The 24,160-nt window shown below is 38.9% G+C and overlaps 1 protein-coding gene across 3 annotated transcripts in view; it reads left to right on the top strand.

The window, feature by feature from the left end:
- Positions 1-24,160, top strand: part of CFAP92 (cilia and flagella associated protein 92 (putative)) — a 90,274-nt gene that overhangs the window by 17,122 nt on the left and 48,992 nt on the right. The window contains exons 1-7 of one of the 3 annotated variants that reach the window (XM_042455479.1): positions 7,392-7,433; positions 7,530-7,663; positions 7,756-7,946; positions 11,919-11,981; positions 14,870-15,074; positions 15,987-16,103; positions 18,284-18,410. In XM_042455479.1, the coding sequence (XP_042311413.1) occupies positions 7,630-7,663; positions 7,756-7,946; positions 11,919-11,981; positions 14,870-15,074; positions 15,987-16,103; positions 18,284-18,410 (737 nt within the window). In that variant the 5' untranslated portion in view covers positions 7,392-7,433; positions 7,530-7,629. Of the gene's footprint in view, positions 1-7,167; positions 7,438-7,529; positions 7,664-7,755; positions 7,947-11,918; positions 11,982-14,869; positions 15,075-15,986; positions 16,104-18,283; positions 18,411-24,160 lie in introns of those variants that run through there. The other 2 variants (XM_042455481.1, XM_042455480.1) reach the window with 2 other exon arrangements.

The raw sequence follows: 24,160 nt of genomic DNA, 5'->3' as shown, positions 1-24,160 counted from the left end.
GAGACTCTATCACCCTCCGAGGGAGTGCATTCCACTGTCGAACAGCCCTTACTGTCAGGAAGTTCCTCCTAATGTTCAGATGGAATCTCTTTTCTTGTAGCTTGCATCCATTGCTCCGGGTCCTGTTTTCTGGAGCAGCAGAAAACAAGCTTGCTCCCTCTTCAACATGACATCCTTTCAAATATTTAAACAGGGCTATCATATTGCCTCTTAACCTTCTTTTCTCCAGGCTAAACATCCCCAGCTCCCTAAGTCGTTCCTCATAGGGCATGGTTTCCAGACCCTTCACCATTTTTGTCGCCCTCCTTTGGACACGCTCCAGTTTCTCAATGTCCTTTCTGAATTGTGGTGCCCAGAACTGGACACAATATTCTAGGTGGGGCCTGACCAGAGCATGTTGAAATTCATTTTGTTACCAATCAGTTCATTAATCAATTAACTACTTTATATATACCCCTCATTTCTCCCCAAGACTGGGATTCAAGGTAGATTACAAGATAAAAATATATACTACATCACATGTAGCTAAAAACATACAATGAGGAAATTGTGGAGTCAAAGGCTTTCATGGTCGGCATCCATAGTTTTTTTTTTTTTTGGTGGGTTTTTTGGGCTATGTGGCCATGTTCTAGAAGAGTTTCTTCCTGATGTTTCACCAGCATATGTGGCTGGCATATTCAGAGAGTACTTGTCTTGAAAATTTGCTATCACGTTTCTAAAACCATTCAACATTAAATATTAATTTTAAAAGCTGAACCCAATACACACAAATAAATTAATGACATACCAATCAAAATCTTTATTTAAGTATTTCATTGTGGTACATCAGTACTCTGGGGAATAATGTAACTCTTTCTCAGTCTCTGTTTCTTTTCTATTCACTAGCTAGAAGAAGAAAGGTCTGTCATGTATATTACAAACAGCTGTGATTTTTCTCTTGGCTCATAAGCCCTTGTGCTGAGTCCCACAGATCTTGCAGATGGGAAGTACTTAAAGACAATAAAAAAGGGTGTAGCTGATGAGTATAGCCTGTTCTCACTAACACACAGTGGAAACACTGTTCCAGCCAGGATTCCCATGCAAGACAAGAAAGGAGTCAGAATCCCCTTCACAGTAAGACAAAAGAGCATAAATGTGACAGTAAGTCTGATTTCAGTGAAGCGCCAAAAGAGAAAGAAAACCCCCCAAGATACAGTAGATCAACAAATCAAAGATATAGCTGTGTTAGTCTGTAAAAATATGAAAAGAGATCTTGTACCACCTTTGAGACTAACTGAAAGCGAAATTGGTAGCACACGCTTTTGTAGACTTGACCCTACTTTTTCAGATGCACTTGCTTGCACCTGATGCATCTGAGGAAGTAGGCTCAAGTCTATGAAAGCTCATGCTACCAACTTCTCTCTTTCAGTTAGTCTCAAAAGTGCTACAAGATCTCTTTCCATATAGATCAAGAAATGTTTGAGATGTTTTGTACCCAAATAGACCACTTTGCTATAAATTAAAACACTGATATGAATTCTCCATAGTTGAGTGATACATTTTGGACTAACCCCCAAGTCTTCTGTTTCTTCTAGGCAAGAGTATGGTAGACACCAGTGGCTTTGTAATATATCCAAGTACAGCAAATATGTACAACTTATACAAATCTTAACCAAGGCACACCCATTTTAGGTAATGTCATAAGTCAGAAATATATGTTTCCCTCACCTCAACTTAAAATACTTTCTGCTGTCTGTTTACATCCTTAACCTGAGGTAGAAGGGCTATCATCTTCAAATTCTGATGGACATCTTTCTTCAAGCTTTTGGGAGGGGACTGTGGCTATCCAACCAACTCATATTAAAAGAGCAATCAAACTATCAAAATAGGGTCATCCAGACTTTGCAGCTGTTTTAGAGATAGTATTTATTGGAGTGATATATATTTCTGTGGAAATTTAGAAAAAAAATATCTAGAGAGGTTTGCAATGTTCATTTGTTGCAAGGAATAAAAACAAATAAAGAATTTCATGGCACTTAAAGACTAAGATGTGTTAGAGGATCAGGACATTGTATCACTGATGTAATGTATTTATATAAAACAGTAATAAAATGTAATAACTGAAAAGGAAGAAGTCAAAATCTTCCCAAAATCTTTCATACCCATCTCTGATATGAATATATTCATATTAATCTTTCAAAATGCTCATCATATTCTCCCATGAGTGTGTGTTGCTTATAGGGTAGGGAAACCCACACACCTCCCTTTCTTTAACCTGTCATGCATATTGATTAAAAACTGAATAGATTTCAATAGATATCCTCTTTTTTCATACAAAATGACATTCAAACTGTGCCTAACTGGGGCGCTTTACAGACCGCCCATTTGGAGCGGCCTGTAACCGGCGTTTTCCCCACTGGATCGGGGCCTCAGCTGCCACAATGGCAGCCTCTGAGGCCCTGATCTGCCGCTTTCCAGGCCGCGGGGAAGCTGCAAAACGCTGCTTCCCCATGGCCTAGAAAGGGGTGTCCTTGGGGCTTCAAGCCTCAAGGATACCCAGCGGCGGCAGGGAGGAGGATCTCCTCTGTGTCGCTGGCGCAGCCATGTAAAGGCTGCACCCTGCGATGCAAAGCTGGAAGGAACTCCGAAACAGAGCTCCTTCCGGGGCCGCAGAAAGGGCACCCTAGGCGCCCTCGCGCGGCCCCACTACGTCACAACCGCGCCGCCCCATTTAGAGGCAGCGCGGTCGTGATGTAATCATGGCAGTGCCCGTATGCATAGGGCGCCACCATTTTGTACGGACTTGGTCCGTACTAGGGTTAGGGGTGTCAAGAAGTGATGCCCCTTCCCAACCCTAGTATGGACCCAGTCCGTACTTTTATGCCCGTTTGTAATGGGCCTGTGTGTGCTAACTCACACCAAAAGGCATGAAGACAAAGCAACTCAAACATAAGATTTCTTGGGAAAGAGCAGGTTAGCCATTGTCTGAAGCTGAGTGCTGGAGAAATAAAGCAGTTTCACACAACTTTAACTGCTATGACTCAATGCTTTGGAATTCTGGGATTTGTAGTATTTGTGAGACATTCAGCCTTCTCTGTCACAGAGATCTGGTGCCATTATAAACTGCATTTGCCATAATTCCATAGCATTGAACCATGGCAGTTAAAGCGGTGTGAAACTGGATGATTTCTGTAGTGCGGATGCAGAGTGATGAGACAGCCCTCCTCAAAACACTTTCCCTTGCTTTCCCTAAGGACTGAAGAGCAGCTTTGGGGCAGCTTCTGGCCTCTTAAGATGCACGTGTCATTTAAACAGCATACCTCCAAAGTGACCCAAAGCAGCTTTATTTTGGCCTGTCTGTATGGGCCCAAAATCTGTTTTCCCTCTCTGAGTGACACTGGAAAAAGCACCAATGCTGGCTAGTTGATATCATAGCTGTCTATTTAGATGACAAACAAAACATCAGGGCTATGGAGTTCTAGATATGGAAGCAATTCTGGGTGGAGTTGGAAAAAATATACTGACATTGGCTTCAGAATAAAAAAAAGATAATATTAAATGCCTGATTTGTTTCATATAGTACTTCCACCACATCACGAGAAGTCATGACTCATTAGAAAAGACAATGATGCTGGGGAAGGTGGAGAGAAGAGAGAAGAGGGAGAGCATATAGACTGCAAGCTATATGGATAGAATTTTCAGGACCTAAGCAAAGCAGTGGAGGATAGAGGGCCTTAGAGATGTCTCAGTCGCAGGATCACCATGAGTTGAAGTTGACTTGAAGGTGGCCAACAACAGCAAGGAGGAGTTTAGGAAGGTTTAGCAGGGAAAAGTAAATATTTACTTAAGAGAACATAAGAGTTTAGGAACGTTTACTTGTTCAGAAATTTAAATCAAATATATTTATATGTTTTATGATTATTGCTATGTTTATTTTTATATCCAAATCAAATCTATTTTATGTTCTGTCAGTTTAAGTAACCATCACATGGTGATGAAATACCTGTGGCATGCCTGATCACTGTCCTCCAGCATTGTACCTTCCTAACAGAGAAAAGAGTAGCAATAGCAAGTAGCAATAGAAAGTATATTTCTATACCACTTATCAGTGTTTAAGTACTCCTTAAGCAGTTTTCAAAGTGTAAGCTAATTGCCCTCAACAAACTGGGTCCTCATTTTAGCCACCTAAGGAAGATTTAAGGCTGAGTCAACTCTGGATCCCTGGCTGGTCTTGAACTCACAACCTTGTGGTTTGTGAATGAGTAGCTGTAGCACAAGCATTTCACCGCTGCACCACCTGGGCTCCTAGAATTAGTATAGAAATAGTTATGTTATTTTAGGTTCTATAGCTTAGGTCTTCCTTCCCCCAAGTTTTTAAATGTAAATTACGGTATGTTTGCTCTTTTCTATCATTATATTGTTGTGTTCTGATTATAGTTGCTGATAATAAAACATTTATCTGCAAACAGTAAACCTTTCCCCTCTAAAAGGTCAAGAGGGAGAGCTTTCCCATGGGCAGCAATGCCTGAAAGGCAACTTTGAGGAAATGTCTACTTCTGCTATTCCACTACATTTTGTGGTGGTCCGATTTTCCCATGCACCTGCACATTGTTAATTGTCCTGCTTCCATATGGGAAGCATGGTGTTTTTTGATTAGGCAGTGTTTTTATTTTATGGTGCTTACACAGAGTGATGGGAAAGCTAAGTACTGCAGATACATATATTGGGAGCAATCCAGGCTAAGTAAAGTCAAGCGTGACACTCATTAAAATTAGTCAGAGTATTCACTAATGGTCCATTGATTTCAAAGTTAAATTTACTTAACTTTCTCTGGATGCCATCCAGTATGAGTACATGCATTGGCAGTACTCAGTGCTTCTATAGTTTTCCAGTTTGTCTTTTCACATTTTACAAAGAGCACATGCGAAAATATTAATAGGCTTGGGACAATGCCAGTTTAAATCTTGGGAAGAAAAGTATGGGTAGGGATTAACCAGTATGGTGTAGTGGTTTGAGTACCGTAGTTATACTACAACTCTGGAGAACAGGGTTTGAATACTGGTTCAACCATGGAAATCCACTGAGTGACCTTAGAGAAGTCACACAGTTTCAGGCTCAGAGGGAGGCAAAAACAAACCCCTTTCTGAACAATTCTCCTTCTCCTTCTTTCTTAACTGCCTCTCCATCCAGACTAAGGCTGGGAACAACACCAAATTAAAATACAACACATAACATCACTTAGAAACACATGAACCAGTTAAAGGCACATAACATCAGTCCAAAAGAGCATATAAGACTAGTACATATTAAAGATCAGCTCATATTTGATAATTTAAAAATCATTGACATAAACCTAACAGAAAAGGCTACCCTTTGATGCTGTTTTAAATTCAGATAGTCTATTCAGCTGTCGCATCTCTTCTGGCAGGGCATTTCACAGTCTGAGATAGCTGAAGAAAAAGTTCTCTGGGTGACACTTACCAACCTAGTCCTACTTGATTTCTCCCAACACTGGGACTGAAGTCTGCTTGAGGAGGCAATCCTGTAGGGTAATCTAGACTCAAACCATGTAGAGCTTTAAAGGTTAAAACCAACATTTTGTACCTTACCCAGAAACTAATTGACAGCCAGTGGAGTGATTTTAATATTGGTGTAATGTGGTCACTCCTAGATGTACTAGTAACTGGCTGCCGTGTTCTGAACTAATTGAAGTTTCCAAACTTGTTACAGAGGTAGCCCAATGTACAGCACCTTGTAGAAAACCAGCCTTGAGTTTACCAGTGCATGAATTACCAACTTTTGATCTTCTAGCTTTCATGGCCAGGTGGGGATTCAAACCCTGCCGCCACAGTTCACATTTCCTAGCACAGTGGAAGCTATCAGCTAGATAGTCCCAGTGGCAGATCAATTCTGGAAGTGGTTACAGAGAAATTATTCTCTCTCTCTTTTAATTATCTCTCTCAAGACAGCATACACAGGGTTTCCAGGCTTTTTCCAAAGACACAACCTGCAGCAAAGTTGCTGCATTATTCACCTTCAGGTGGTACCCTTGGACCTGTGTGGCTAGTTTTGGCCCATTTTTCATCAGCCTTTTGTCACTAGCTTGCATGGATGTTAGTTAATCAACCAGGCTTCCTACTAGCACATGCTAAGAATTAAGAGTCGATGTTAACACACTTTAACAGCCTTGAGGAAGAAAGACTCCTGTGTCAAATTATAAATGTTTTTCTGATGAATGAACATGGGCAATGAATGATAATTTCTTGATAATTTCTCAACTTTTATTATGGCATGGGTTTTCAGTGACTGTTGCTCATGTTCCTGTTTTCCTTATAATAAACTTACATGATGTATCCCTTTGGAAGCCCAGTTATTAAAAGAACATTGTAACTGAGGCAGGATGAAAAGCTCTGCCACTGATGTTGACATTTTGCTATTTAATGTGCTGGAGGAGAGTTCTGTAAACATTTTGAAGCATTTATGTTCCAAAAAGACAAATAAATACATCCAAGAATAAATCAATCCTGAACAAATCAAGCCAAAATGACTAAACAGAGGCTGTCATACTTTGGACATGAGAAGGAATGACTCGTTAGAAAACATAATAATGCTTGGTAAGGTGGTAGGCAATAAGAAAAGAGGAATACTGCATTACACGGGGTTAGACTCAATCAAGAAAGCCGCAGCCCTGAGTCTGCAAGACCTGATCTGGGCTGTTGATAAAAGGGTGACTTGGAGGTCTCACATTCATGAAATCAGCATAAGTCAAAATTGACTTGATGGCAATTAACAAGAATGTGTGCAACATGCACATGTGAACGTGCCCTAGGATAGTGTGTCTGTAGCACTTTTAGAGCATTTATGAAAATGCTTGTAGAAATATAAAGCAAAATTATTGATCTTGATGCATGATGCTTTTATCTTTGTTAACAACAGATTCTCAAGGTTCACATGAACATGTAGTGACAATGTTTTGTTATATATCAGCTGTTTCATTACATACAACTCATACTCTTAGTGACTGTGTGTTTGGCTATGGGCTGTGTGGTGGAAAGTGATATATAAATAAAATTATTAGGAGACATTTGGAGGAGCTTTCCTTAGTGTTGCTGGAATATGTGGATTGCTTGTTTTATTTGTGAGAGAAAAGTAAATAGTAAATCAGATTATTTGACCTTTCCATTCCAGGATGGCAAGTAAGTTGCCAGATCTTGAGGAAAAGAAGGAGTGTGCAGAAGAAGAAGGAGCCAAGGCAAAATCAACAGGTTTAATATCTCCACATTCAGAGAGCACTTATGAATCTGAGTTCCCAGAGGCATGTGCAGGGGGTCATCCCACTCCCGAAGACGAAAGCATGACACTATGTCCTTCTGCAAAAAGTGAAGAACTTGATTCTCAGCATATAATTACCTGCACATTTTCTATCTCATTGGCTCTTCCACTTGTAATTCCAAGTAGGTAAATAGCATTGCTTGAAATAATTTTAAATATCCCCCACGCCTCCCAGAACTTAAACTGTTTTCCTGCTTCATCAATGTGCTTACCTGCAGGTTCCCACTCTTAAATGTTAAAAAATAGTAAAAGCTCATGAACTATGAAATACCTCATTTAGAGCACAAACTCTAATCCTCTCATGTGAGTTACCTTGCAATGTTTTGCTATGGAGCTTCTGCCACCTATGTAGGTTTGTATGCTGTTATATAAAATGACAAATGATCGCTTTCAATCTTTGGGATGGTTTTAAAAATTTCTAATGGAATAAATATATTTTTCTAGCACTTAAGACTTGGCCATCATCTAGACATGAAATCCAAACACCGTCTAGAACACGAGAAGGATTTATTCCAAAAATGCTACGTTTTTATCACATGGAATATTTTCTTCTGCCAGATGATACTGATCCTCGAAAATTAGATTTGGTGTTATTTGGTCCATTGGCTAAACTATATTTGGAAACTGAATCTAAGGTAAGGAAAAACTACATTTATTTACTATATAAAATATTCTTGAACCCAGAGGAAAGGGGCAATTGGATTACATGTGCAGTTGGTTGGATCTTGTAATTCTCCTTGGTATTTGTTGATTTATGACACCTGTCATTTTGATTTTTTGTTCATCATATTGTATAGTTATGTCTTGTTTTAAGAATATTGTATTTTTGTGTTAAAAGTATTATCATTGCATACTGCCCGCATATATTGTATGTGGCAAGGAGCACATAAATGAGAATGAACAAGGGGAGAATGGAATGCAATGCTTGGAAACATTAATGAGAAAATTCTAAACTACAACATTTTATTGCAGGCTCCACTGTTTAGCCAGAATAGCATCGCCAACAAATAAGCAATATTAACATGCTTGGGAAATTGCAGAATTTGCCAGAGGGTGGGGGGAATGATAGAAAAATGGAAGCACACTACCCAAGTCTGCATCCACACTGCAGAAATGATGTGATTTGACACGACTTTAACTGCCCTGGCTCAATGCTATGGAATTCTGGGAACTGTAGTTTGTGGTGGCCCTAGAACAGAACTGCAATGCCCAGGATTCCATAGTATTGAGCCAGGGCTGCTAAAGTGGTATCAAACTGGATTGTTTTTGCAGTGTGGATGCAGCCCAAGAAACAGTCCAATAAAAAATGAGCATGCATAGCAGCTACAGAATGGAGACTGATGGCTGGAGGGGCAGCAGGGGTGGGAAAGGTGATCAAAAGAGGAAATGGAATGGAGTTTCTTGGAAGAGGGCATGGCTGGTTAGATTAATCTTGAACAGAAGCACTCCACATCTTGTTGCAAGTCCTCCTTATATAATGTAATTTAGGAGTGGGCAAATTTTGTATGTCCAGAATCTGGAGCTGGGCCTTTACCGTGTTTCCCTATTTTCAAATTCATTTTAACAGTTATTTTTAACTGAAAAAGCAAGCCTCCCATGGTCTCTGAGGTCTATGGGACCATTTTCATTTAATTTGGGTAGCCTCTGTCCATCTTTTGGCCTTGGAGAGAAATCACTTTTTCAAACAGGGTGATAGAACATTGGTTCTGATTTTGAAACAGCTTTTCTGGAGGGTGGAACCTAGCAAAACTGGATACATAGGCACGTTACAGACCGCCGGATTGCGGCGGTCTGCTGCCGCTGCCGCTTGCACCATCCGGGAGCCGCAGCCTTTAAACGGTACGGCTCCTAGACGCTGCCGAGAAGGAGCGTGGAAATCGCGCTCCTTCTGAGGCCCCGGAAGAGGTGCCGCAAAGCGCAAGGGGCGCATTTGCGGAGTCATTTCCGGGGCGACATGTGTGGACACAACGCATCCAGCACGTAAAGATGGCTGCGCCCGTGTGTATAGGGCGTCGCCATCTTTACGCCCCCGTCACGTGCTAAGGGTGAGGCCGGTATGGACGCTAGGTCCTCGGCCAACCCCTAGCACTTGATGGGGGCATATTAAAGGCCCGTCTATAACGCGCCATAGATTCCAGAAGGCATTGAATGGATTTGGGTTAAAAATTGGCCTAATAGATTTGATACCAAAAGCAAAGCAATGGCAAAAAAAGAAGAAAACAAATTTAGGCCTTACTGTCATAATGACCAAGAATTGACACTAAGAAGGAGACGTCAAGGAGGACAGAATTCAAATGGTAGCTGGATCCAGCTAAGCCAATAAAGTGAGTCTCATTATGAGTCCCTCCAACAGAATCCCTCCTTTATTGACTGCATTCCCACTAAAATACAGATTTTATGGCATGTGGAGGACCACTTGAAAAATGTTTCCAGTTTTGAAATGACTGAGGCATACATGTCCATTTTCCACCAGTCTCTGGTTGATTTGGAACACCTCTACGGATGCCAAGACATCCTTCATAGCAAATTTGTGGCTGAAAGGACAAATTGTCTTTATTTGGTAAGGAATAAGGATGATATCAATCATTCAGCACAGTAACAAATGTAGTAAATGTTCATAAGGAAAGTCCCAATTGGATTCTTATCCTTAAAGGGCTTTTTGGCCCTAAATATGTTGTGAAAATACCTCTCCTACTTCCAGAAAATAAATGGAATAAATATTTTTAAAAATCATACAAAACTAAAGTATCTATATGATACAAGAACAACATTCTTTCATATGCATACATGTATAGCTTCTGTAAAGACTTTACTGAAATATACACATTATTGTGCATCCAGTACCATGATCATGCTGAGAATCAAAAGCAAATAAGATACTTTGAATCAAGTTCCCTTAATGATTGAGATCCAACATGGAAATAGTGGTTTGAGCACTGGACTACAACTCTGGAGAACAGGCTTTGGTTCCCTGCTCAGCCATGGAAACCCACTGGGTGACCTTGGGCAAGTCACACTCTCTCAGCCTTAGAAAGAGGCATAGGCAAATCCCCTCTGAACAATTCTTGCCAAGAAAACACCGTGATCGGTTTGCTTTTAGGTTGCCATAAGTTGGAAATGACCTGAAGGCACACAGCAACTAAATGATTATATTACTTGCTATTCAGTCTTATGTTTGTCAAAACACTGCTTTCAGAGCTTAACAACCTCTTTAGAGAAGTGGCATTGCAAAAGAAGCTGGCCCCATCATCTGTCACTCTTAAATCCTCTCTTCCTTCAATTGCTATTTGCTGTGGAGGGAAGAAAAACAGTAGGTATTTTTATGGTATCTGTCTTCCCCCATGCCTCCCCAGTAGTGCTAATAAGAGCTTTGGGGGATTGGCATGGAGGAATAGGTTAGTACTCGCCCCAGCCCTATCAAAGCAATGTGTTTTGTCCTTTTTCAACAAATAAAACTTGGAAAGAAGGTGGATGGATGCTCCAAGAAGGGTCAGGAGATGGTAGTGGAAAATACTGGAATGTGGAGAAGGAAATGAATAGTTTGTGTACTATGAAAAGACTTGGTGAGAGGAAATTCAGGGGTAGCTGTTTTGGTCATTCAAAAAACTATGTACAGCAAATTTCAGAATCCACAAAACAGTTATACTTTTATACGGCCAACTAAAAAGCACAAAATACATCCAGTACAACTGGGGCTTTGTTCCCTTCCACTCTGCAGCTCTCCATACTGCAAAAACTCTGCTCTTGAGTTTTTCCAGTCCTCAAGAAGTGGAGAATATAGAACATTACCTTCTACATTGCCCTCTGTATATATCTCCTAAACAAAGGTTTCTTGATTGTATTTTAAAATCCCTTTCTGGTAGATCTTGCTTTCAGCAGACTTGTGTCCTTTTGGCTGGCAACAATGCATTTGTTACTTCTATGGTAGCAAAATTTGGTTTAGCTGCTAGCAAGATTAGAATTAGCTTTCTTGATTGGAATGACAGCTAGATCCATTCTAGTTTTATGGTCCTATTATTTTATTATTTATGATGTATTATTGGTTTCTTGTTGATGGATCTCTTTTATTAACTTTACCATGTTGTTTTTGGTGATTTTTATGCTTTGGTGTTTTTTTTTTTAAACACTGTTTTTGTAGTTACTGTTTGGATATATTTTATATTGTGACGGCTTTTAGCTTTTAACAATAAAATTCTATTCCAGTCCTCAAGAGACGTTTAAAGTACATGGTAGGATATAGGAAAGAAAGGGAACCTCCCCCTCTTGATTCTGGGGATCATTGGCATCTAGCAGAGCCATTCCATTGGATCCTGACCAAGAAAAAGAGTTTGGTGCGAAGCTCTTAGAGAACTTTGTTTATTATTTGTGTAGCTGTAGCTCTTGAGAACACTTTCAAATGATTGTATATCATAATTTCTAAAAAAATATTATTTAAATGTAGATTTTAAAATAATTAATAACCTATGAATTGGTGAGAAACGTTCTGGAAGTAGAGCACTTTAAGTGAGATATATAATTGAAACATGCTGTTGTATCTTGAGTCATCATTCTGTTTTTTTGTCATTGTCACTTTCTGCCCTTGCATCTTTTCTTCCATTTGCCATCAGCCAGGGACTCCAAAAGATGGTGAGCGGCCCAGGTCGAAAAAGACAGCCACACTGCATACTTCAGTGAGTGCAGATAAGATTGTGAGACAAAGCTGGGAATGAATTATAAGCCTTCTAAATGCAGGCGCCTGCTATTCTGTTGTCCTGTGATCATGGATTAGAGAGATTAAGGTTCCCAGTTTAATGGCAAACCACATTCCAGAGGAGGAGTATCCTTCAATTAATTGTGATATTTCCATACATGTACAGATTGAACTAGAAAGGTACAAGGCTAGCACTAGACTCCATTCCATTTGGAGTTTGGATAGTTTTGGACAACCCAGGGAGTATCATAGATTCGCAAAACTATAATTACCTTTTTTCATGATTTCATTCATTTTTTTAATGACAGGTAACACAGCACATTAGGGTTAGCATTTTGTAATTGCAAAGCAACCAGCCATTACTAGACCATAATAAAACTTAAAAATATGTCCTCTCATGGGCATAACTTTGGCTTCAATTATCTTATTATCCTGAATAGTTAAAAGTCAGTAGCTTCTGAATGAGTCTCAGGTCTGGCATTTAGTGACTTTCTGGGTCAACCTTCCTCAACCTGATGTTCCTTAGATGTTTTGGACTTCACATTAGCTGAAACTGATGGAAGTTGTAGTCCCAAAACTTCCTCTGGAGCTTATGGAAGGTGAAGTCATTAGTGCATGTCTAGCTGTTGCTGGATGCTATGAGGTTTCCCCTCACCTTCCCCTGGTCAATAAAAGGTTGAGGAGGAGGAGAACAGGAGGCAGGAATTTAGTGGTCAGGGGATCATTATACAAGAGAGGTAGTGAACACTTCCTGCTGCAGTGACCATAACAAGACATAGTCAGGAGTAAATTGAATTTACACTTGTGTATGTCACCAACAGGATGCCAGCTATGGTTGAGCTTTTCCTCTTTTTATTTTTATTTATTTAATTTATACCCCGGCTTTCTCTGGATGGGATCCAAGGCAGCTTACAGCTTCTTCTAATTGGGATCTAATCTGAACTCAGTGCTAAGAAATTCTGGAATTTTTAGTTTTTGTGAGATATTTAGCCTTCTCTCTCAGAGAGCTCTGGTGCTGCAACAAGCTGCAAATCCCAGGATTCCGTAGCACTGAGCCATGACAGTTAATGGGTTGTTAAACTACATTAATACTACAGTGCAGATTAGGCCTGGGGCACAAAGTGGATAGAAAAATTCAATAAAAGAGAAAATGGGACTTTTTTATTTAGTAAGGTCCTGTACACAGTGGCCATTAATGCCGCCATGGGGGCGGAGTTGGGGCGTAGCATCCTCACAGCCCAACTCTACCTCTCAAGGTGCCCTGACACTGTGCACTGCTCCACACGGCATCATGGCGCTCCTATGGCACAGCACCGAAGGAGCGCCGTCTAGCTACAGCAATGTGACTATGACACCCTTTCGAAGGCGCAAAAAGGAGCTACTTCTTGTAGCTCTATTTTGCACCCTCAAAAGTCCGGATTGGGTCCACAGCATGAGGTTGCTGCAGCCCTGATCCAGCTAGGAAAGGGGCAGTGTCTCACTGCCTCTTAGGGGTTGTATATACAGCCCTTAAGTTTATATTTTAGTGTTCTGTTAAAAATAATAGTGAAGGCAGATAATAATAAAACATCAAATAAAATCATGTCAGTTAAAGAAAAGGAAAGAAAAAGTGGGTATTGGTAGTCAACAAGTTAAGAATGTTCTACAGTGAAACTTTAGATATTTAAAGCCTGAATAAAAATGCTGTTACCTGCTGGTGGAGGGGTAATAGACATGGAGCTAGGCTGACATCTTTTTCTTGTGGAATAACGTTAGGCCTTAAGTTACTATGTAGACGTTTGTTAACATCTCATATTTCACACATTTGAAGTAGTTTGTTTTCTTTTCATTATAAAATGATTTTATTCTAGAATTCAGAGAAATCAAGATTTATTTTTGGAAGCTAAGCAAATCAATATAATGAAATTCATAGTTAACAGGATACCACAGTTAATAGATGAAGACATAATGCAAACACTATACAGATTCTAACAAAGTAATACATGTTGGTCTTGGCTTCTTCTTGTTCCTTCTGTAGAATGGGTATTCTTCAAACACCATCTCAGCTAGCAAATTTGATCTAGCCCCATAAGCCTCAAGTTTCCTGGATAGTGATATCTCATAATGACCCCATGAACTTCTGTTTTGGTTCTGGAAGGATAAAATGCCAAGGATATATATAGCAGGCCGAAGTAACTTTTTTTCCAAAATTGTCCCTCCTGTATTTCATAGGGAATGACACCAGCACAGTGATAGAGCACATGCATTGTATGTATAAGGTCCTTGGTTCATTCCCTGACATCTCAAGTTAAAATGATATTGGCTAGCAGGTGATGTAAACGTTCTCCTCCAGAGAAGCCAGAGAACTGCTTCCAGTCAGGGCAGAGACATTAATTGGTTTGATGCACAGATGATGGGACTTACAGTAAGAAAAAATCTTTTGCACAGATTATTCAGAATCTTGAGTGAAGACTTTCATCATAATACAGTATTTACACTAAGAGCTGACTGATTAAAAAAAAAAAAGTGGCTCGGTGTCTGCAGCCGTGTCTTATTTTAATGTAAATCTTAAGTATGTCATAATTTTATATCTTGACATTTGATGGTGGGTAATGAAGAAAAATTATTTTAATCCATTATTCCAGTCTGCCTGTGGTGCTTTTGTAAGAATATCCCCCCTATTTAACTACAGTCTGTCCACCCCCCACAAGATTGTTTAATGTTCTGTGATCTTGACATTTAAAACAATATGTGTGTATAAACTGACTGGTTTGTACATCTTGGTTTCTTTCAAAACGCAAAACAATAATGATTGCAGCCATTGCTATGAGAATATACTGTTTTAGTCATGCTAGTTTTTTTAAAAAAACATCTTTTTTTAAAAAACAGGTTGTGAAACCATGGCTTGAAAATGACCAGATCTGGGTTTCATGGAATCATAGTGTTGAAATTAATGTTACCAATGACTTCCTATTAAAGCTAAGAGACCACAACATAACATTGAGATTATGGGATCTCAAAGAAAAAGTTTGCTCAAAAGCCAGATTTGGTAAACATAAGGTTGCTGTGCCACATTTGGATCAAGATTTTGAAGGTGAGTTGACCAAACTCCTCAGAGATTCAGAAATAACCAAACTTCTGAGAAACTCTTCTCAGATAAAAGGAATAACAGCTTTTAAAACCTTAAATGCAGGGTTTTAGTAACCGATTAGGTGGCTATAATAACAGTTTTTACCACCATTTTGCTTGTGACTTTTGGGGAACCAGAGAATGTACCCATAGATTCCAGAGCATTGCTGGAATCTCAATTTAGTCAGTTGCTCTTGGGTAGGCACCCTAGAAACTCCATACAAACTAGTTGGAGCTTGTAAATCATTCCCACCAGATTTTGTCCCAGTGTTTTCAAAATTTCTTAAGAAAGAAGTGATTCCTCAGCCTTTAGTCTTTTGATGAAACAAGTCATTTTCAAATTTGTCAAACCCTAAAGTAATGATGTTGAATTGAAATTGCACAATAAAACAATTAAGAACATTGAGTGAGGTATTTTCACTTGTGAATCTTTAAAAACAATCATGCTTATAATATCCTTTTTTGATGTCTCTGATTTGTTTTACACTTGGTATTTCTGTTTTTCAAATTTCCCTTTTTAAGTATTGAATTTGTATGTGGACTCTAACTTTGTAGGCAGTGAAATGCCTAAACATTTCATCCTCCATATTTGAGATTATTTGTCACTAGGTCAAGTGTTCTCAGGACTCCTGCCTTCCATACAATTATCAGTCAAGGATTCTTTGAGGCTTTCCTGGTATGTACTGGCAGCCGCTTCTTAAAGTCTTTGGTGTGCTGCTCCTGTGTTCTTCATATTTGTAAAAGGGCTGGACTGTAAGGACAAAGTTGCCCCCTTTTGTAAGATACCTTAAAAAGTAATAATGATATAAAGATCCAGGAGAGGAGGTAGGCTTGTATTCAAGAGCATTGAATATAATTTCTTGTTCCATCCCCCAAGGTGCTGTGAAGCAAATAGTTTTGTGCCAAAGAGAATTTGTAGAACGCAGTCAACCTAAACCCAGTCGCACAAAAAGTAAAGTAACAGAAGAACATCATATGCAGGAGAAACTAACAGGTATGAGAGTATGAGCATAGGGGACCCTCCTGCATTTATACAAGCTATGTGTGATTTTATATAAGCCTTTGTTTTCCTTATTTCAATCTTTATTGTGATAGCTGTTCTTTTTATCTGTTAAAAGCAATCCTTTTAGCCAAGTCTGTTGGACAGCCTCATAAATTTACATAATATTTGCTAATGTTAAACTGCTGTTGTGTGCAGAAATGTATTTTTGATAACCTGAAGTTTGATTAAAGAAAATCTAGTGTAGGTGCAGGGATGTTGTGCCTCAGCAGTTAAGACGCTGACTCTGACAACTGCAATATAGGCAGGTCAGCAGTTGGAGCTCCTGTCACTACTACCAGCTTCTACCAACCTAGCAGTTTGAAAGCATGTAAAAGTGCAAGAAGATAAATAGATACCGCCTTAGTGGGAAGGTAAGTGTTCTGTGCAGTCATGCTGGCCACGTGACTATGGAGTTGTCTTTGACAATCCCTTGGCTTCGTAATGGAGATCAGCACTGTCTCCTACAGTTGGGCACAACTAGACAAACTTGTCAAGGGAAAACCTTTACCTTTACGTTTAATATAGGTGCAGTAATCATCATAATGAGAGGAATCCATTCTATTCAGGAAACTCAGTTCTCTTTCAACATAAACAGATGTGTTGGGAAGTAGAAGTATTTGTTGCTATACTTCTTTTATATTTAGATCCAAATTATGTTTTGACAGTCAAGTAATGTTTATAGCAACCCTCCTTCACTGTATTCTAAAATATTTTGTACCTGCTTATTTTGTAATTAAAATATTTTTATCCCAACATATCCTATATTGTAATTTCTCTGGGTGTCTTACACTAAAATCAGTTTAAACAATGTAAAATTTAAAACAATAAAACATCACATAAACATTTTAAAAACCTATTAAACAGTTAAATAATTTAAAAGTTAAAACAGTCTAAAACTCTAAAATCATATATGCTTTCTGGTTTTCATAAAATTATTATACCCCAAATACTTTAGAGAAACATTTTAACTTGGCTCTGGCATGAAACCAGTGTCAGTGCCACTCAGACCCCCAAGAGGAGGGCATTCCATAGCCTCAATGGAGAAGATTATGTCCTGTGTAATCCTATTGTCTTCTCTCTTAGTTGTGGCTGCTGTCTTCTTGTTCCCCCCCCCCCCCACACACACACAATTTATGGGAGATACTTGTTTACAGGTCCCTTATTCAATAAGGGTATGGATGTACTGCCCTTGGGAAACAGAGATTTTAAGAGCACACTGTGGTTTCTGCTACCTTAACATGGTCATTTGCTTTTCCATATTGGGAAGCCACTCATTTCCTAGGCCTCTGAGATGCTATCTCAGATTTCAGTTCTGTCAAGAATCACCATCACTTTCCTTTTCTGTTTTTTCTAAGGGAACAGATGAGTCTTTTATCTGTGTTTTGATTTAGTTAGCTCGAAGCCCAGGCAGAAACTTCAAGTCTGTACATTTAATATTTTCTTGTCTGTTATACAGATAGCACCTTTTAGAGTTATGGTTTTAACTCATTTTAACTCTTGCTTTTAATATGCAGAACAAAAGGTGGCAAAATCATTGGGATTACTAGCAGAATACCCATTACAATAGGGATTCAACAATAATTTCCTTTGCCCTTCTTCTACTACAGCGAGTGATCTGCTGGATCAGAAGCCTTCTATGATCAGAAGTTCTCCTGTTTGTGGGAAACAAATTCTAGATTCATTCTGAAACAAGAGGCATGCTTCCTTTCTTTTTAGAAAATGCACCACCTATGTACTCAGTGTCTACTTGAAAGAGGCTTTTTTGTGAAAGGAATGGGAAAATGCAATTTTTAAGATGGTTGTTGCCATCTGAGGTTTTCATAAGTATTTGTATTAAATTATTTTAAAGTACTTTTCTGATACTCAGTAGTACCTTTTTACTTTATTAAGTATAACATTCTCTATCCAAAAACTTGGAAGGAGGAGCCATTGAATACAGTATATTGGAGCCCACTTAGAGTACCTTTACTTGGTCTGAATGTCCTGATTAGAACATTGTTTAAGGAATGCATTTGTTGACAGAAGCAAAATAGTGGACAATAGATATATATCACATTGTTTACATATGCTTCTAATCAATGACCAGTTAATCACACATTGCAAAACCCTAATTAATGTCCAACATGTTACAGTTCCTCCTAATTCACCTACCAGCAAGCATTTAGAGGAGGAATCTAAAGCCGATGAGCATAGATCCTTCCCTAGAGGAAGTTCTGCCAACATTCCCACAAAATCTGAAGAAAATATCCGATCAATGAGGTAAGTGATCCAGGCTGTATTGTTCTTGGAATAATTTCTATCTGTACTGGGACATATACATACTTCTTCTAAATGAAACTGAAATCAGATGTATCTTCCTGCTATCATGCAATGTTTGCACTTTTTTCCGGCAACAGACAACTGTTGACAGGTTTCTACTCTCTTGGGCAGATTTGTCCCATTTCTGTAAATTTAGGTAATGACCAGCAGATTTCTCACTTCCAAAAGTTAGTTTTCGACCCATGATATCATACCATTGAGCTCAGGTAAGCTCAATTGCTTGGAAAATGCAAGGAAAAAAGATTGTGAATTAGCCAATTCCTTTTTTGTTAGTGTGTAGAATCTACTGAGTATGAGGCATAAAAACATTGTTTTAATTAATATTAAAAGCATTAAAATATTCTGCAAAACATATGTGTGTTGATTATGCTTAAGGAAGAAAGCAAGAGAAGTTTTTGTTGCAAGCATAGCATCCAGGGTTTTTTTTTAAACTGTTTCATTATGAGAGTATGGTGCCTGTGTTTGTGTATATGTAAGTGTCTGATGTCAGCTGTTAAAAAAATTACAAAAAAGGTGAACAAAACAAGTTCAAATGGATTGTAGCTAATGATCAATGCTATTTTAGAGACACCTTAATACTAAGAATGAGACATATTTTAGTTGTAGGATGATCTAGCACTTTTAAACCTGCTTTAAAGGTAAATCCGTACCAGAGGATACTGAGTGCATGTGTATGTGGGCCAATTACACAGGCCAATTACACCCTGCCTTCACTGCATCCTGTATACATGATGCAGGGCCAAATCCCTACTTTGAGTGTATACTTCCTTCATGAGAGAAGGCCAGTTGCACATTGTATCTGCCTTATCTCTGACTAAATCAGATTTTTAAATTTTCATCTTTTGCTTTGGTTTTGCAGGAAAATCTGGAGCATTCTGTAGCAACAGTGGGTGCTCTTTACACTTATGTGCCCCCTTGTACCATCATCACTGGTGTGACTCACTCCCTTTGTGGTCACAATGTTGTGATTGATGTGGAACACCTCGTTTCTGACTTCAGAGGGAACAATTTGCACCAGTAATGGCAGTGCCAGGTGGAACAGTTATTAACAGTGGGGCACATGTGTAAACAGCCATCCAGCATCACTATGGAATGCAGATGTAACGTGGGGAATCCAAGGGGTCATTTCTGAGTCCGGAATAATTGACCCTGAGATGAATCCTGTCTCATTTCTGCCTCACTGTTTTTCACTGTTTTCCTCATTCTATTCTCCCATCCATGTCTTCAGGTCCTTTCTTAGTTCCAGGGTATTAAACCAGTGGAGGCCTGGCTGAGCCTATATAATATGGCATGGTTCCTCACTTTGAATGAAGTAGCAACACAGATGGTCCCCCTTGCTTTCTGTTCCCTCTTCTCACTTGTCCAATCTATTTCTTGATTATTAGATCTCCTGTCTCTTGTTTTTTGGCTGCTGTGTACCTGATCTAGAATGTGATTCTGCTGTCCCCTGTGCAGGAGCACAGAATCTGGCCTCTTGTTTTTGAGGTCTGCCTACACCAGAACAGAACCTCAGTGCTGCTCTGTTTCAGGTTTTCCCACAATCCTGAATTTTTAGAGTAGCTAGAAAGAAAGAAATGAAAACAGGCAGGATTACATTCAGTCTAAGTGCTTCTTGAATATCTTTGTCAGAAGCTACATAAAGAAAGGCAGATGCAACAGCCATGAGATGGTCACTTTCTAATTATTATATCTTTTACTAGATTATAGAGCCCTTTAACAATTGTTGACTTTGAAGATAATTATGCACTGTTTTGGAGTGACCTTTAACCTGTTTGAAAAATTACAAAACCTGTAGACTTCAAAAGATTATCCATTTTAAGGTCATTTTTGAACATCAAATTAATTTTCCATCTTCACACTTTTGGCCACCCAGCTGATATGAGGCTGTACATTTCACTTAATAATTGTCACATAAGTCTCAGAAAGTTTCAGTTTTATGATGCTATTTTTAGTCTGTAACCCCGCTTCGATCCAATTAGGAGAGGCGGAAAAACACAAATAAAATTTTTATTATTTATTATTATAAGATGTGTGGGAATAAAGAAGCATCTTTAATATTTAAAAAAGCAAACAAAACTAAATCTCTGTTACAAAATAACATCTGTTACTTTCATGAATAACAAAAATTATTATTTATCAGTAACAAAAAATTGGAAAATAGTTGCAAATGCAATTGGCCCTCCATATCCATGGATTCTGCATCCATGAATTTAACTATGAACAGCTTGAAAATGTTCAGGTTTTTTACCCCCAAAAGCAAACCTTGGTTTTGCCATTTTATATAAGGGATACCATCTTACGACTCTTTGTATACAATGCAACTTCAGCATCTACACACTTTGGTATCCACAGGGGTGGGGGGGGTGGGGGGTAGGACCCAGAACCAAACACAAGTGAATACCAAGGCCCACTGAATGACTATGAATGAGACTGGTTGTAGCAAAGTATGCATAGCAATCTGCTCTTTATTATTCCAGTATATAACTAACAAGTTCCACCTTTCTATCAGCCAATCCATCATTTGCCTTCTCTCTTCTACCCATACAATATTAGATAACTGAACCATACAGACATGTTCAAAGTCTTCAATTACCTACCAAAATCTTCAGTTACCCCTATTAATTCCAGGGATGTACTTTTCTCTGTTAGCACTCACCCTTTCCCCCACTTCTGGTGCCATCTCACTTTTGCATTACAATTTCAGCTTCTATCCACCAGAGTTGCCAATGTGCACACAAGATGTACAAGTGCATCTGGGTCTTTGTAAATTTATTTGTGTGGTATTTCCTTTCCTGCACTGTGGATTTCTTTAACGAACAGAAACTTGAAATAAAGACTGCATGATAAAAGATTTAATTCAGAAAGACAAGGCAGTGCTTGACTGTGTGTACAGGAATATGGATTTCAGCTTTCCACTGAAACTTGGAAACAGTTTTGGGAAGTAGTTTAATAATTTGTAGGATGATGGTGTTGGTGTCGCAGATTGCTTTACAGTGTTGGCTTTAGTAAATGTTTGTTGTGTGGTCCAAAGCATTTTTTGTTTTTTGAGAATATAGTGTGTTTATTCTTCTGGATCTGCTATTTTAAGATTTCTTGATTTGTTTTGTTTCCTTTTAAACAGTTCTTAGTTCCTGTTTTGTAGACAAAACACACATTTCCTGATCATTTGTTTGAAGTCCTTGTTAATTTAATAGTTTCCTCTTATATTCCATCAATAGGGAAACAGCTTCTTTTGAGGAGGATCATAAACTTGTTAAAGAAACCCCTGACAATTCTTTACTCCCCCTGAATTAAATGTTTGATAATATATGTCATGTAATATTTGACTGGTACTGGGAAAATAGACTTCCCATATTTTATTAGCTTATACTTTGGGTGGAGTGGATTTGGCATCTCCAACAATCATATAATGAAGTCATAAAATTTGCAACAAAATAAAATGACTTCTTTATCAGAGCAAGAACATAAATCATGATGTTATCCTGGTCAGTACATAGATGTCTCCCCTCCCTGGAAACGGATTTGCTGGCACAAATTTTTGGAGCGGACTGCAAGAAACTGAAATGTAATTAAAAGTTAATTTAACAGCTCCTATGCTATTTTACACAGCAGGATACCAATAATTATATAATTACAGACAGCCCTCTGTATCCACCGATTCTTTATCCTTGAATTCAAGCATCCACTGCTTAAAAATATTCCCCAAAAGTATAATTCTAAATAGTAAACCTTGATTTTTTTTTTCATTTTATATAAGGAACACCATTTTACTATGCCATGGTATTTACTGGGAGTTGAACATCCACTGATCTTGCTATCCACAGAGGATCCTGGAACCAAACCCCAGTGAATACTAAGGGCCTGCTGTGTTTAGAATATGGTGGCAGATAGTTAACTTTTGTGTATATCAGAAAAGGCTTATAAATGAGTTGATCCAAGCTCCAAGCTGTAATTTACATCTGTTTTTCATATCCCTAATGGTAATGTATGCCAAGCAACATTATTCTAATAGTATGTAAAAAAGTATGTGACACTTGTTTCGCTAAGAGGAACATGGATATGGGTAATATCATTCTCCACTGAATGATCGAAAAAGTCCAAAATGTTCCAGATTTAAAATTCAAAATGACCTCCTCCTCCTCCTCCAAGATGGACTCTTGGTCCTTGCACCTCCACTTGCCTCCTCCTCAAAAGATCCAGCACGGCCGGCTAAGCCTCCCCAGAGTTGGAGGAGGCAGTGTCACACTTGGGGCCTCAGCTGAGGCCCCAGAAGATAAGGTAATGGTGCTCGGGGTAATGATGCCACAATAAACTACAGTTCCCAGGATTCCCTAGAAATTAAAGCGGCCTCAAACTGGATTATTTCTGCTATCTGTTTTGGGCCATTGTTTCAGGGACGTAGCCAAGGGGGGGTTCTTGGGGTCCGGACCCCCCCTTCCATTAGAAAAAATGAATGGTGTGTGCTGCTGCACCGCCGCACTCAAGCCCCATTATAATGGTGGCACTTAGTCTGGACCCCCCCTTCCTAAAATCCTAGCTACGTCCCTGATTGTTTGCTTTGCTCTATATTTTTAATCAATAGAATCAACTTTAAACAACATAGCTTGGATTTACTGGAGTTTATCAGACAAGGGAAATTGGAAGTATAATCCAATGGCAATCCGAAAGCAGTCATGGGGTTTAACATTATTGTGTGATCCGAATGCAATCATGGGGTTTCACGTTATTGTGTGATAGACTACCACACACAATTTTGAGCAATGGCAAGCTATTTTTGGGCAATGGGAAGTCAGTTCAAACGCAATTTGAATTCACGTAAATTCACTGAACTAGCGAATTCACATGAATGCGTTCTGGCCCCACTTTCTTTTCATTTGAAATAAAGAGAAATACCTCCCATGTGATAAACTCCACTGATGCCGTATCATTATCCTGGGAGAGCACAGGCAGACATCTCATGTTCATGTGGTCAGCTTTCTTATTACATTTCATATTGTTGCTGTGTCTTGGCATAGGGTGGATATCATATAGAGGGGTAAAACTATGCATCTAGTGGATAGAGAGAACATTTTGTTCTTTCTCTTGCTACCAGAACCCAGGGTCATCTCTTGAAACTAAACAGTTGGAGATTCAGGATAGAAAAAAGTACCTCTTCACACAGAACATAGTTAAAGTGTAGAGTTTGCTATCAGAAGATATAGTAATGGCTCTAAAAGGGGACATCCACTGAAATGGATGACTACTAGTCATGATCCTTATGTAGACCTATGAGTATCAGAGACTGTGATGTCAGTTGGTGGTGAGCACAAATAAAGTTGCATTAATATCTTCCTTGTGGACTTCTGATGAAGGTATCTGCCTTCAGTGTGATCCAGTACAGCTTTTCACATGCTTAGCATCTTATGTTTAGTGGGATTCTCATTTTTATTAATATAGTTTAGAATTTCTAAACCATTGTGTGAAGTGTGATGAGTTAACATTATAGAATCCACCCAGACCAGAGCATTGTAGGATGGGAAACTGACACAGGTCCAAAACACATTGCAGGAATAATCCAGTTAGAGACCTCTTTGACTTCCCTGGCTCCGTGCTGGAAAATCCTGGGAACTGTAGTTTATTTTGCCACCAGAACTATCTGACAGAGAAAGCTAAATGTTTCACAAAACTCATGAAAACTCTCATGAAAACAT

Source organism: Sceloporus undulatus, chromosome 2, assembly GCF_019175285.1.
Source record: "Sceloporus undulatus isolate JIND9_A2432 ecotype Alabama chromosome 2, SceUnd_v1.1, whole genome shotgun sequence".
Classification (NCBI taxonomy): Eukaryota; Metazoa; Chordata; class Lepidosauria; order Squamata; family Phrynosomatidae; genus Sceloporus; species Sceloporus undulatus.
This window is presented reverse-complemented; position numbering and strand designations above follow the sequence as displayed.